This window comes from Protomyctophum parallelum (genome assembly GCF_964188405.1).
Source record: "Protomyctophum parallelum genome assembly, chromosome: 13".
NCBI lineage: Eukaryota > Metazoa > Chordata > Actinopteri > Myctophiformes > Myctophidae > Protomyctophum > Protomyctophum parallelum.
Window position 1 is genome coordinate 41,952,837 of NC_139708.1, and position 12,553 is coordinate 41,965,389.

Here is a 12,553-nt window from a genome sequence, read left to right on the forward strand (position 1 = left end):
GGAAACCCACAGAGCAGTGATGGTGTGATTGTATGGTGGATTCATATAGCGCCTTTATCCAAAGCGCTGCATTACATTCACCCAATCGCCTGGGAACCTTCTGAAGCGCCCGCTCTACTGCCACCCCTATTTTGCCGTGGTTTCAGAGAAGCAGAGTGGTTATGTCTGTGATGGTGGTCTCAGAGGCTATAGCAGAATGGTTTTGTGATGGTGCGGTGGTTTCAGAGGAATGGTTTTGTGATGGTGCGATGGTTTCAGAGGCTATAGCAGAATGTTTTTTTGATGGTGTGAGGAGTGATGGTGCGATGGTTTCAGAGGCTATAGCAGAATGGTTTTGTGATGGTGTGAGCAGTGATGGTGCGATGGTTTCAGAGGATATAGCAGAATGGTTTTGTGATGGTGTGAGCAGTGATGGTGCGATGGTTTCAGAGGCTATAGCAGAATGGTTTTGTGATGGTGTGAGGAGTGATGGTGCGATGGTTTCAGAGGCTATAGCAGAATGGTTTTGTGATGGTGTGAGGAGTGATGGTGCGATGGTTTCAGAGGCTATAGCAGAATGGTTTTGTGATGGTGCGATGGTTTCAGAGGCTATAGCAGCATGGTTTTGTGATGGTGCGATGGTTTCAGAGGCTATAGCAGAATGGTTTTGTGATGGTGCGATGGTTTCAGAGGCTATAGCAGAATGGTTTTGTGATGGTGTGAGGAGTGATGGTGCGATGGTTTCAGAGGCTATAGCAGAATGGTTTTGTGATGGTGCGATGGTTTCAGAGGCTATAGCAGGATGGTTTTGTGATGGCTATAGCAGGATGGTTTTGTGATGGTGCGATGGTCTCAGAGGCTATAGCAGAATGGTTTTGTGATGGTGCGATGGTTTCAGAGGCTATAGCAGAATGGTTTTGTGATGGTGCGATGGTTTCAGAGGCTATAGCAGAATGGTTTTGTGATGGTGCGATGGTCTCAGAGGCTATAGCAGAATGGTTTTGTGATGGTGCGATGGTTTCAGAGGCTATAGCAGAATGGTTTTGTGATGGTGCGATTGTCTCAGAGGCTATAGCAGGATGGTTTTGTGATGGTGCGATGGTCTCAGAGGCTATAGCAGAATGGTTTTGTGATTGTGCGATGGTCTCAGAGGCTATAGCAGAATGGTTTTGTGATTGTGCGATGGTCTCAGAGGCTATAGCAGAATGGTTTTGTGATGGTGCGATGGTTTCAGAGGCTATAGCAGAATGGTTTTGTGATGGTGCGATGGTCTCAGAGGCTATAGCAGAATGGTTTTGTGATGGTGCGATGGTTTCAGAGGCTATAGCAGGATGGTTTTGTGATCGTGCGATGGTCTCAGAGGCTATAGCAGCATGGTTTTGTGATGGTGCGATGGTTTCAGAGGCTATAGCAGGATGGTTTTGTGATGGTGTGATGGTTTCAGAGGCTATAGCAGCATGGTTTTGTGATGGTGCGATGGTTTCAGAGGCTATAGCAGAATGGTTTTGTGATGGTGCGATGGTTTCAGAGGCTATAGCAGCATGGTTTTGTGATGGTGCGATGGTTTCAGAGGCTATAGCAGAATGGTTTTGTGATGGTGCGATGGTTTCAGAGGCTATAGCAGAATGGTTTTGTGATGGTGCGATGGTCTCAGAGGCTATAGCAGAATGGTTTTGTGATGGTGCGATGGTTTCAGAGGCTATAGCAGGATGGTTTTGTGATGGTGCGATGGTTTCAGAGGCTATAGCAGCATGGTTTTGTGATTGTGCGATGGTCTCAGAGGCTATAGCAGAATGGTTTTGTGATGGTGCGATGGTTTCAGAGGCTATAACAGGATGGTTTTGTGATGGTGCGATGGTTTCAGAGGCTATAGCAGAATGGTTTTGTGATGGTGCGATGGTCTCAGAGGCTATAGCAGAATGGTTTTGTGATGGTGTGATGGTCTCAAAGGCTATAGCAGCATGGTTTTGTGATGGTGCGATGGTCTCAGAGGCTATAGCAGAATGGTTTTGTGATGGTGTGATGGTTTCAGAGGCTATAGCAGCATGGTTTTGTGATGGTGCGATGGTTTCAGAGGCTATAGCAGAATGGTTTTGTGATGGTGCGATGGTTTCAGAGGCTATAGCAGGATGGTTTTGTGATGGCTATAGCAGAATGGTTTTGTGATGGTGCGATGGTCTCAGAGGCTATAGCAGGATGGTTTTGTGATGGCTATAGCAGAATGGTTTTGTGATTGTGCGATGGTCTCAGAGGCTATAGCAGGATGGTTTTGTGATGGCATTGGCTATAGCAGAATGGTTTTGTGATTGTGCGATGGTCTCAGAGGCTATAGCAGAATGGTTTTGTGATGGTGCGATGGTCTCAGAGGCTATAGCAGGATGGTTTTGTGATGGTGCGATGGTCTCAGAGGCTATAGCAGGATGGTTTTGTGATGGTGCGATGGTTTCAGAGGCTATAGCAGAATGGTTTTGTGATGGTGCGATGGTCTCAGAGGCTATAGCAGAATGGTTTTGTGATGGTGCGATGGTCTCAGAGGCTATAGCAGGATGGTTTTGTGATTGTGCGATGGTCTCAGAGGCTATAGCAGAATGGTTTTGTGATGGTGCGATGGTCTCAGAGGCTATAGCAGAATGGTTTTGTGATGTTGCGATGGTCTCAGAGGCTATAGCAGGATGGTTTTGTGATGGTGCGATGGTCTCAGAGGCTATAGCAGAATGGTTTTGTGATGGTGCGATGGTCTCAGAGGCTATAGCAGGATGGTTTCGTGATGGCTATAGCAGAATGGTTTTGTGATGGTGCGATGGTCTCAGAGGCTATAGCAGGATGGTTTTGTGATGGCTATAGCAGGATGGTTTTGTGATTGTGCGATGGTCTCAGAGGCTATAGCAGGATGGTTTTGTGATGGCTATAGCAGGATGGTTTTGTGATTGTGCGATGGTCTCAGAGGCTATAGCAGGATGGTTTTGTGATGGCTATAGGAGAGCTGACTGGCTTTGCGGCGGCACACAGAAGCAGCCGAATTAGCTCAGTGACCTTTCAAAGCATTACACTGCAGGGCGTCGTCATTAGCTTCCCCAAATGCCACATCAGTCGGCACCACTTCTTCTGTTTCACAGCAACGCGCCGCTACTAATGGCGCGAGCCGCGGTTGTATTATTTGCCTTGGTTTTAAACAATGTGTCGTCTCTAAATCCCTTTCTTTTCCACAGTCCAAAGGAGGGGATTATTCACGGCAGCTTTTACTCTCTCTTAGGTTGAAGCACTTCTAAGATTTAAAACAAAGCACGCATTATCCTCAAAATATAGGCGTTCCTCGTCAAAGACGGCATCGGACAAGCTATGAATGTGATTTTTGTTTTTAAGGACCTATAACACAAAATTGAACTTTTTCAATTTATTTTGTGTTTTTGGGGCTCCCATATGTGTTTTCTATCCCCACAAATCAGGCTTTCATATCATGTGGGTGCTTTAATGGAAATCGCTCTCAGGAACAGCTCAACTGATTTTGTCCTCATCGTGATGTCATCAATGTCACCCTACTTTCTAAAATTCCTCCTCTTCTTCAGCCTTCAGTTACAAATTTGCATTTCCACTTCGTTTACAATGTCCACCATTGATGATTTTTCAAGCTGGCATGGAATGGAAACAAGCCTGGTTTTTATCTAGCATCAGATTCAGTATTATACAGTATAATGACTCAAATATTAAATAATCTGCATATCAGCACCCCCACCACCTCAGGACATTGTGGTACTGCAGCTAAAACTGCTTTCAAAGTTCCAGAAAGAAATGACAAGGCCTGGTTATATCAGAGTGGTGATTGAGGCTCAAGCCATTAGAAATAACTTTGAGGGACATAGACAATACGATATTAAATATTAAAAGCAGTTTTAACCCATTTTGGGCGAGAACCCCTTTTGGTGTTTTTAACATTATGTTATAATTTAGCTATTGAAAAATAGCAGATCTACAAGCTCATAGCGCGCTACGAGCTTGTAGGTCTGCTATTTTTTTTTAAATCGTGAAAATATTTATTTCAGAAAACTGGATGATTTTTGTAATTTTGAGGTCAGGCCTAAATGGGTTAAAATGCATGTTATTTGCGCTTTAAGTATCAAGGCAACGCCTGCGGGCTTTGGTTCCTGCTGTCTTCATGCAGAGCCTTTGGTCGGAAAAACAGTTTCTAAAGCCTTCACAGTGGCTCTTGATCCTCACAAACCTGAAGCGATGGGTTCGTTTCCATCCCAAGCCTCACGAGAAAAAGAAAGAAAAAAAACATCCTGTGAGAGAGCAGCAAACAAGGGTTCAGGAGAAGTGTGAACCTTCTAAGGCGCGGTGGTTAGCAAACTTTTCCTTTTGCTGGGAACTCCCTCAAGGACCCCTTGGGGTGTCTGTACCCCACTTTTACATCCATATGGAGGTTGTTTTTTTAACTTTATAATGTATTTTCCTATTTCTTTCTACTTAACATATTGTATATCTGTGCATATCTGAGTCCTCTCCCTAAAGAAGGGGGACTACATTATATGCTGTGGTTGTCGGTCAGAAAGCTCATTCCATGTTATATAATGGTAAATGGTGCATTTATATAGAGCCTTTATCCAAGACACATTACATAGACACACTTCACGCACGCACGCGCACACGCACACACACACCCACACACACACACACACACACACACACACACACACACACACACACACACACACACACACACACACACACACACACACACACACACACACACACACACACACACACACACACACACACCCCCGATGGCAGTGGAAACCATGTAAGGCACCAACCTGCACATCGGGAGCAATTACTAGTTCAGCGTCTTGCTCAAGGACACTCTGGGGGAGACCGGGATCGAACTGGGAACCTTGCGGTTCCCAAGCGGCCGCTCTACACCCCCTGAGCCACCGTCACCCTACTTCACCATGCAGAGAACACAGGGTAAGAACATACTGTATATAATTGCTATTATCACACCCGTGTGAAGTGAGGGGCGCTCTTATCATCATACATCATAATACATGATCTAATTCCGGCCAATGAGAATTTGCATCCTGTGTTCACACAAACACTCAAAACTGTCCATTCCTCCTTGTCAATGGCATTTAATGTTAGTGGAGGAGAGGATAGCGCCCCTCAAACATGGGTTGCAAAATCGTGGGATAAACATAAACAATTTAAAGAATACGTAAGAAATGGCTGATTTGTATAGATTGGTTAGTGAAAATAGCCGATCTACATGCTCACAATGTGTCTGCCACACACAGCTTATTGGCTATTTTTGGAACATGACACAAGCAGCCAGGCATACTGTACTTATCTCTACTGGAGATGTGTTGACAAATGTGTTAATATATTTAGTCATAGTTATAGTTATCTTAGCTTATAGTTTTAATGTAGTTTCCGTCAGTGAAAAAATTTAGTCGACTGACATGATTCGTCTACAGCAGTGGTTCTCAACCAGTGGTCCTTGAGGGGGTTCCAGGTGGCCCACAGCTAAATGATGGAGAGTTGCTTACCAAATGGACCCTCATAGAATATAGATCTTTAACTCTTGAGAGTATAGAATGGTTTCATTTTACGCTCTCATGAGTTAAATGACTGCCTGTTATCTCTCCTAATGGTATACAGCATGGAATTGTGAACAAAATGTTATCCAACGCTGAAAACAATATTCCAAAGGGTTTGGGTCTGAGAGGCTGAATCTCATCGGTCCGTGGCTCAAATGCCCAATCAATAAATAATACCTTAACCTAACCTCGATATGAAAAAGGGGTTGAAAAGCCACTCGTCGACAAAACAGACACCGCCTGCCGACACACCAAACGGCAAGTCTGACGAAAGTAGCAATGAAATGAAAATCATTCAAGAGATGTATTAATAATATGCTGCCTTGGGTTCTTCTCCAGACCAAACATGTGCCTCCCACGTGCACAGGGGGGGGGGGGGGGGGGGTTGACCTGTCTGCGACACGGCGAGGACCGGACTGACTGCGTTAAGTCTCCAACAACACCGTTCAGCCACATGTCACCGTGCAGCCACAGACACACATCAAAGACAAACCTCTGGAGCGTTTTAAAATGGGGGGGGGGGGGAAAGGCCAGCGGATCAGAAAAGCATCGCTGTGATCTGGAACAATTCAATCAGTGCATGGCTTTGTTGTGGGCATTAAATATATAAGGCTCATGGTCTGGACTGGAAACGCTTGCGCCTCAGTCGCGGTGCTATAATGGTCACGAAGTGGTTAGTGTCCTCAGACAGTCGTTTATCAAAGTACAGTGTCGTAACAATATCTGTGTGAGTCGACGCACATTCCGTTTCTGCCGGGTTTCGCATTTGGAGCATGTTACCGTTTGCCGCTTTTGTGTGACGATAAAGTATCGATAGGAGGTTTTCTGGCCGAAAGCGACGATATTCGCGGTGATCCTGCAAATTTCCATGAAACATCCGCCTGGCTCCCGCATGGCATCATGACGAAAATATATATATAAAAAAAACATATTATACACACATATAAACCTCAGGAAAGTGTTTCTCGTGCCCTAAACATCATTAAAATAAGGTATGGTTGCAAAAGGGGTGATGTTTCCCTAGTGCATACTGTATACATTATAGAGCGTCGCAGTCCAGAAATCCCAGTTCATTTTCCTCAGACTTTTCAGAAAGTATTTATTTAAACGACGTTCACGCCGCGGACAAAGCCAACTCTTGTCGTGACAAATCATGACAACAAACACAATGTTTTGGGCCAAACAAAGAATTAGAAGGTAGAAAAAAAAAATGGCACACTTTTTGTTGTTTTTCTTCTTTATAATTATTTGTTTGGTCCAAAATATTGTGTTTGTCGTCACGATTTGTCACGACTCGAGTTGGCTTCGTACGACGCTTAAAAGGTCTTTAAATAAAAATACTTTATGAAATGTCTATGCCCATACCCGAGGTGAGGTTGGCGAAAGGGCCTTTCTGTGTGGAGTTTGCATGTTCTCCCCGTGTCCCCTAGGGTAGGTACCCTCACAAAAAACATGCAGTAATCCTGGTCACTAAACTGCCTCCCCCTGGCCAGCCGGGGCGCCTGATGGAGGGGAAAGGAACTGGTTGGAATAACGTGCCACGTCCAACCAGGGAAACTCCCCCCCGTCAGGTGTAAAAGGAGCAACTTGGACACTCAGGCATGAAGGAAGCATGAGTTCAAGTCCGTTGCTCTCCCCTTGTCCCCCATATATGGGGACTAGGTCGGTGGAGGGTGTGTAGAGCCCAGGATCACATTAGATGATTGACACAGGGGTGAAAAATGGGTTACAAAATTGTGGGATAAAAATATATATTTTTAAGAAATGTCTATGAGGAAAATGCATTGGTATTAATTTCCTGGGCCTGGCGTCGTCATGAAAGGGGGCGGGACTGCAACGCTCTATAGAGGCCCTGACTATAGAGAGTATGCACATGCATCACTCCCCCCTCCCCCCCCCCCCTCTTTTTGGCTAGCGACTAGCCCATTCTGAACGGGAACCCATTTTGGTGTTGGCATCATGTTATGCTTTAGCTATTGAAAAATAGCAGATCTACAAGCTCATATACGAGCTTGTAGGTCTGCTATTTTTGAAAAATCGAAGAACGACTGACATTTTTAGAATCTGATCTCAGGTCAGAATGAGTTAATCAGACCAGTGTGTGTCCAGTGGAAACCTCGTATGAATCTGATCTCAGGTCAGAATGGGCTAGACTAGATGTCTCTGCATAGCTCCCGGGTATAGTGTGCGATGATGTCACGACCATAGCCTCGATTACTCCCCCTTTCCTGTCTGACTATACTGCATGGTCCCTATCAACAGAGGCATTAAAAGCACCTTCAAATAAATCTTTTAAAAAAGAAAAGAAATAAGAGCAGCGGGAAGTACGGATGTCCCGATCACGTTATTTTGCTCCCCGATCGGATTCAGATCATTTGTGACCAGAGAGCCTGCCATCGCGCAAACTCCAGCAGAGTTTTTATTTTATTTTATTCTTTTGAGTGGTGCAACCACTCCAAGGAACAGCAATGTCCGTGTCCGCCTATGTGACGCCTATGGATGTGACGTAGAGAGAGAGATAGTGCTGTACTGTTGTCTGCTAATGAATTTTTCCGTTTATTTTTATTTTTTATAGAACACTTCACAACACTAGAACACTATCACAATAGTACAATATCCAAAATCACAGGCAATATCCAGTCCATGATATGGATCATATAATGTTGATACTAGGGATGTCTCGATCACGTTTTTATGCTCCCGATCCGATTCCGATCATTTGAAAATGGCCCGATCAAGGCCCACCGATTTCCGATCGCGCTGATCGGATCGGGACCACCCTAGCAGGAAGCCAACTACACCAACTTCACCAATACAGGGAGAGAGAAAGAGAGAGAGAGAGAGAGAGAATGATATGGAATGGAAGAGTGGAGAGTAGGGGGCGGGGGGGGGGGGTCGGTTAATCTCCTAATTGACAGTTTTTTTGCCGTCCATAAATGAAGTGACTCAGCAACATCCAGTGAAGATGAGTGTGTTGCACGTCATCCTCAGACAGCGTACAGTATCATGGTTGCTGTCTGTCGGCTGGGAACCCACGACCTTTAACCCCGGAGCCCATATTCTGTACAGATGAACCTTCTTCTAATCTAAATCTCTAGTTCTCACACTTTCAAATGGTAACTGGTGCATTCATATTGCGCCTTTATCCAAAGCGCTTTACATCAAGATTGTTGCACTAGATTCACCCATTCTCTCTCTCACACTCACACACTCACACACTCACACACACACCACCGATGGCGGGGGGGAAACCAATGCGAGGCACCAACCTGCACTTCAGGAGCAATTAGGGGTTCAGCGTCTTGCGCAAGGACACTTTGACACCCTGTGTTGATGCATTAGTATAACATAAATTAATAAAATAGTGAAAATAGCACAACTACAAGCTTGTAGATCTGATATTATTGTCACTACTGACACTCTTGTATGATGAAGAATGACATGAAAGGGCCATGCAAACGTGAGGCGAGGAACGCAGGCGACGGCGTTGTTGCCTGGATCAACGACAGGTCTCCTCCAGGTCTGTTGAAGAGGGCCTGGATCAACACAGGTCTCCTCCAGGTCTGTTGAAGTGGGCCTGGATCAACAACAGGTCTCCTCCAGGTCTGTTGAAGAGGGTCTGGATCAACACAGGTCTCCTCCAGGTCTGTTGAAGTGGGCCTGGATCAACACAGGTCTCCTCCAGGTCTGTTGAAGAGGGTCTGGATCAACACAGGTCTCCTCCAGGTCTGTTGAAGTGGGCCTGGATCAACACAGGTCTCCTCCAGGTCTGTTGAAGTGGGCCTGGATCAACAACAGGTCTCCTCCAGGTCTGTTGAAGTGGGCCTGGATCAACAACAGGTCTCCTCCAGGTCTGTTGAAGAGGGTCTGGATCAACACAGGTCTCCTCCAGGTCTGTTGAAGTGGGTCTGGATCAACACAGGTCTCCTCCAGGTCTGTTGAAGAGGGTCTGGATCAACACAGGTCTCCTCCAGGTCTGTTGAAGAGGGTCTGGATCAACACAGGTCTCCTCCAGGTCTGTTGAAGAGGGTCTGGATCAACTCAAGTCTCCTCCAGGTCTGTTGAAGAGGGCCTGGATCAACAACAGGTCTCCTCCAGGTCTGTTGAAGAGGGCCTGGATCAACAACAGGTCTCCTCCAGGTCTGTTGAAGAGGGTCTGGATCAACGACAGGTCTCCTCCAGGACTTCTCCGAGCTAAATGCGCAGGTCTCGTTGAAAATGCGTTTTATCGCTCCCCGTTTGCATTGGCCCTTAGAACAACAACATAAACAAGTGACACGTCGTCTGTGCCTAACAGACAGCGTGTCTGTCTCAGACACATGGCTGACGTCTCGCTAACTGCATTCCTGCGGCGTGTGTCTATAGCCATACACATCTGGAGCGCACGCACACACACACATACATGACATGCCGATAGGCTGGCGTAGAGACACACTTGGCTAAGGAGGATGGAGCAGGACCACACACACACATGTATGCACGCATGTACGCAGCACAAACGCACGCACACATGTACACGCCCACCCACACGCATAATTATGCAGTAGTTGATCAAACAAATAAGCACTACCTTTTGCACAATTTGTTTTTAGAAGCACTTAAGCCCTACAGTATATGCCTTGTTGTACGATAGATACATGCGCACACACACACACACACACACACACACACACACACACACACACACACACACACACACACACACACACACACACACACACACACACACACACACACACACAATTGAGACATGTTTCTTTAAGTGCTATAAGACAAGGTCTGGTTGCCGCTTTATGGCGTTAACAGGCATAACCAAACCAAAATGGACGCCAGTACGGTTTGAGATTGCCTCAAAATGTGCCGTGAAGTTTGAAAACAACAGGCTTCTTTGAACCGTGCAGCCGGGCTGTGTAACTGGGTTCCTATCAGATCTCGTTCGATCTTAAAATAATTAGATTTGTGACCAACATTGTCCTATAATTTCATAATCTTTCACGGCAGGTATGTGTGATTGCGTGAACAGAGCGGGGCCAGCGTCATTCGGCCTGTTTTCTAAGTTGCTCAACGTGTGAAAGCGAGCAGACATGGACATACGTGAGCGCTTCTTCCAGTTGGGCTGTCTTCTTCATACCATTATACACACATACAGACATACCTGAGAGCTTCTTAATACACAAACAGACATACCTGAGAGCTTCTTAATACACAAACAGACATACCTGAGAGCTTCTTAATACACAAACAGACATACCTGAGAGCTTCTTAATACACAAGCAGACGTACCTGAGAGCTTCTTAATACAAAAACAGACATACCTGAGAGCTTCTTAATACACAAACAGACATACCTGAGAGCTTCTTAATACACAAACAGACATACCTGAGAGCTTCTTAATACACAAACAGACATACCTGAGAGCTTCTTAATACACAAACAGACATACTTGAGAGCTTCTTAATACACAGACGTACCTGAGAGCTTCTTAATACACAAACAGACATACCTGAGAGCTTCTTAATACACAAACAGACGTACCTGAGAGCTTCTTCCAGTTGGGCTGTCTTCTTGGTCGTAAGCGTTCTCTCTTTCTCCGCTTGCTCGTGGACTGCCTGGACCTGAGAGACGGAACACGGAAGAGAGAGAGAGCGGTATAGAAAGAGAGAACGGAAAGAGATTAGATGAATTAGCTCAGATAATAAGACGTCCTTTATTATTACCCACAAAGGAACATCATTTTTGCTTGGGTCGATAGAGCACCGAAGTCTGACGTACTTAGCACATGCTACCTGGATTGCTTTTTTTTGTTTTAATCAGAATTTTATATTGCATCAAATAAGAACTGTGTTGCAAAAATAATCAAATGATGCCAGAGGTTTGACTCATAATTGATATGAAGACTTAACTGAGAAAACGCTAATGTTACTGCCGTCGCCAAAGTAGTACAATATTCACCAGAAACAGACCGTATCAAATGTGACTGACTATCGTAAACAATTACAGAGCCACCTCCCCCACAATATCGCCGACAGAGTTTGTTTATTCTGAAACAATAATTCCTACAGTACATGAGACAATTTTTAAGATGGAGAAAATACTTCCGCGAATACCCAGGGGGTGATGAACGAGTGACATCAGGACTTCGGTATATACTCGTTTGGCCGTAATAGACAGCAGGCAAGTGCATCACATTACGACTTAATCTGTTTCACTCCTTTATTTATGTCATTGCTATTGTTTCATTGCCTTGACAAGGCGATGAAACAACAACAATGACAACCCGCAGGCGTGTTGTGCTCTGTCATAATTAATTCTGTTATTGCATTGTTGTCTCGTTTAATCATTGTCTTTCCAAAACGGCAACACGAGCACTCTGTAACACCGAGGCGTGCTGTGAACATACTGTACTTGCTGTACTATTGTGATTATTATGGAAGAGAGAGGGAGAGAGACATAGAAAGAGATGGGAAGAGAAGGGTGTGTGTGAGAGAGAGAGAGAGAGAGAGAGAGAGAGAGAGGGAGGGAGGAGAACCAGCATCAAACATCACTCAACAGACTCTCCTGCCTGTGACCCTATCCACCTGGCCACCTCTCCGCTGCAATATCTCTTCATCATCATTATCATCATCATCAGCACCCTTGTGGGCCTATATGTCACCCCTCACCCCCCCCCCCCCCCTCCCATTCCATTTAGAGCGATGGTGACCATCTGGGCCCCTGCTGTGTCCAGATATACCCTACCGTGGCCTCCCTGCATGCATGTCTCCTTTAATTGAAAGAGAACGCCATGTACAGAGGAATGGAAAAGAAGAAGTCTTTGACACAGAGAGACGGGCTATACCATGAGGAGAACCATGCAGCCAACGACGCCTCTTTGACACAGAGAGAGACGGGCTATACCATGAGGAGAACCATGCAGCCAACGAGAGACACAGAGAGACGGGCTATACCGTGAGGAGAACCATGCAGCCAACGACGCCTCTTTG

At 45.5% G+C, this 12,553-nt stretch overlaps 1 protein-coding gene across 1 annotated transcript in view; it reads right to left on the reverse strand.

Moving 5' to 3' along the window:
- Positions 1-12,553, reverse strand: part of cep112 (centrosomal protein 112) — a gene marked incomplete at its 3' end in the record, with an annotated part of 149,105 nt that overhangs the window by 57,824 nt on the left and 78,728 nt on the right. The window contains exon 17 of the mRNA XM_083779138.1: positions 11,106-11,185. Coding sequence (XP_083635264.1) covers positions 11,106-11,185 — 80 coding nt within the window. The remainder of the gene's footprint in view (positions 1-11,105; positions 11,186-12,553) is intronic.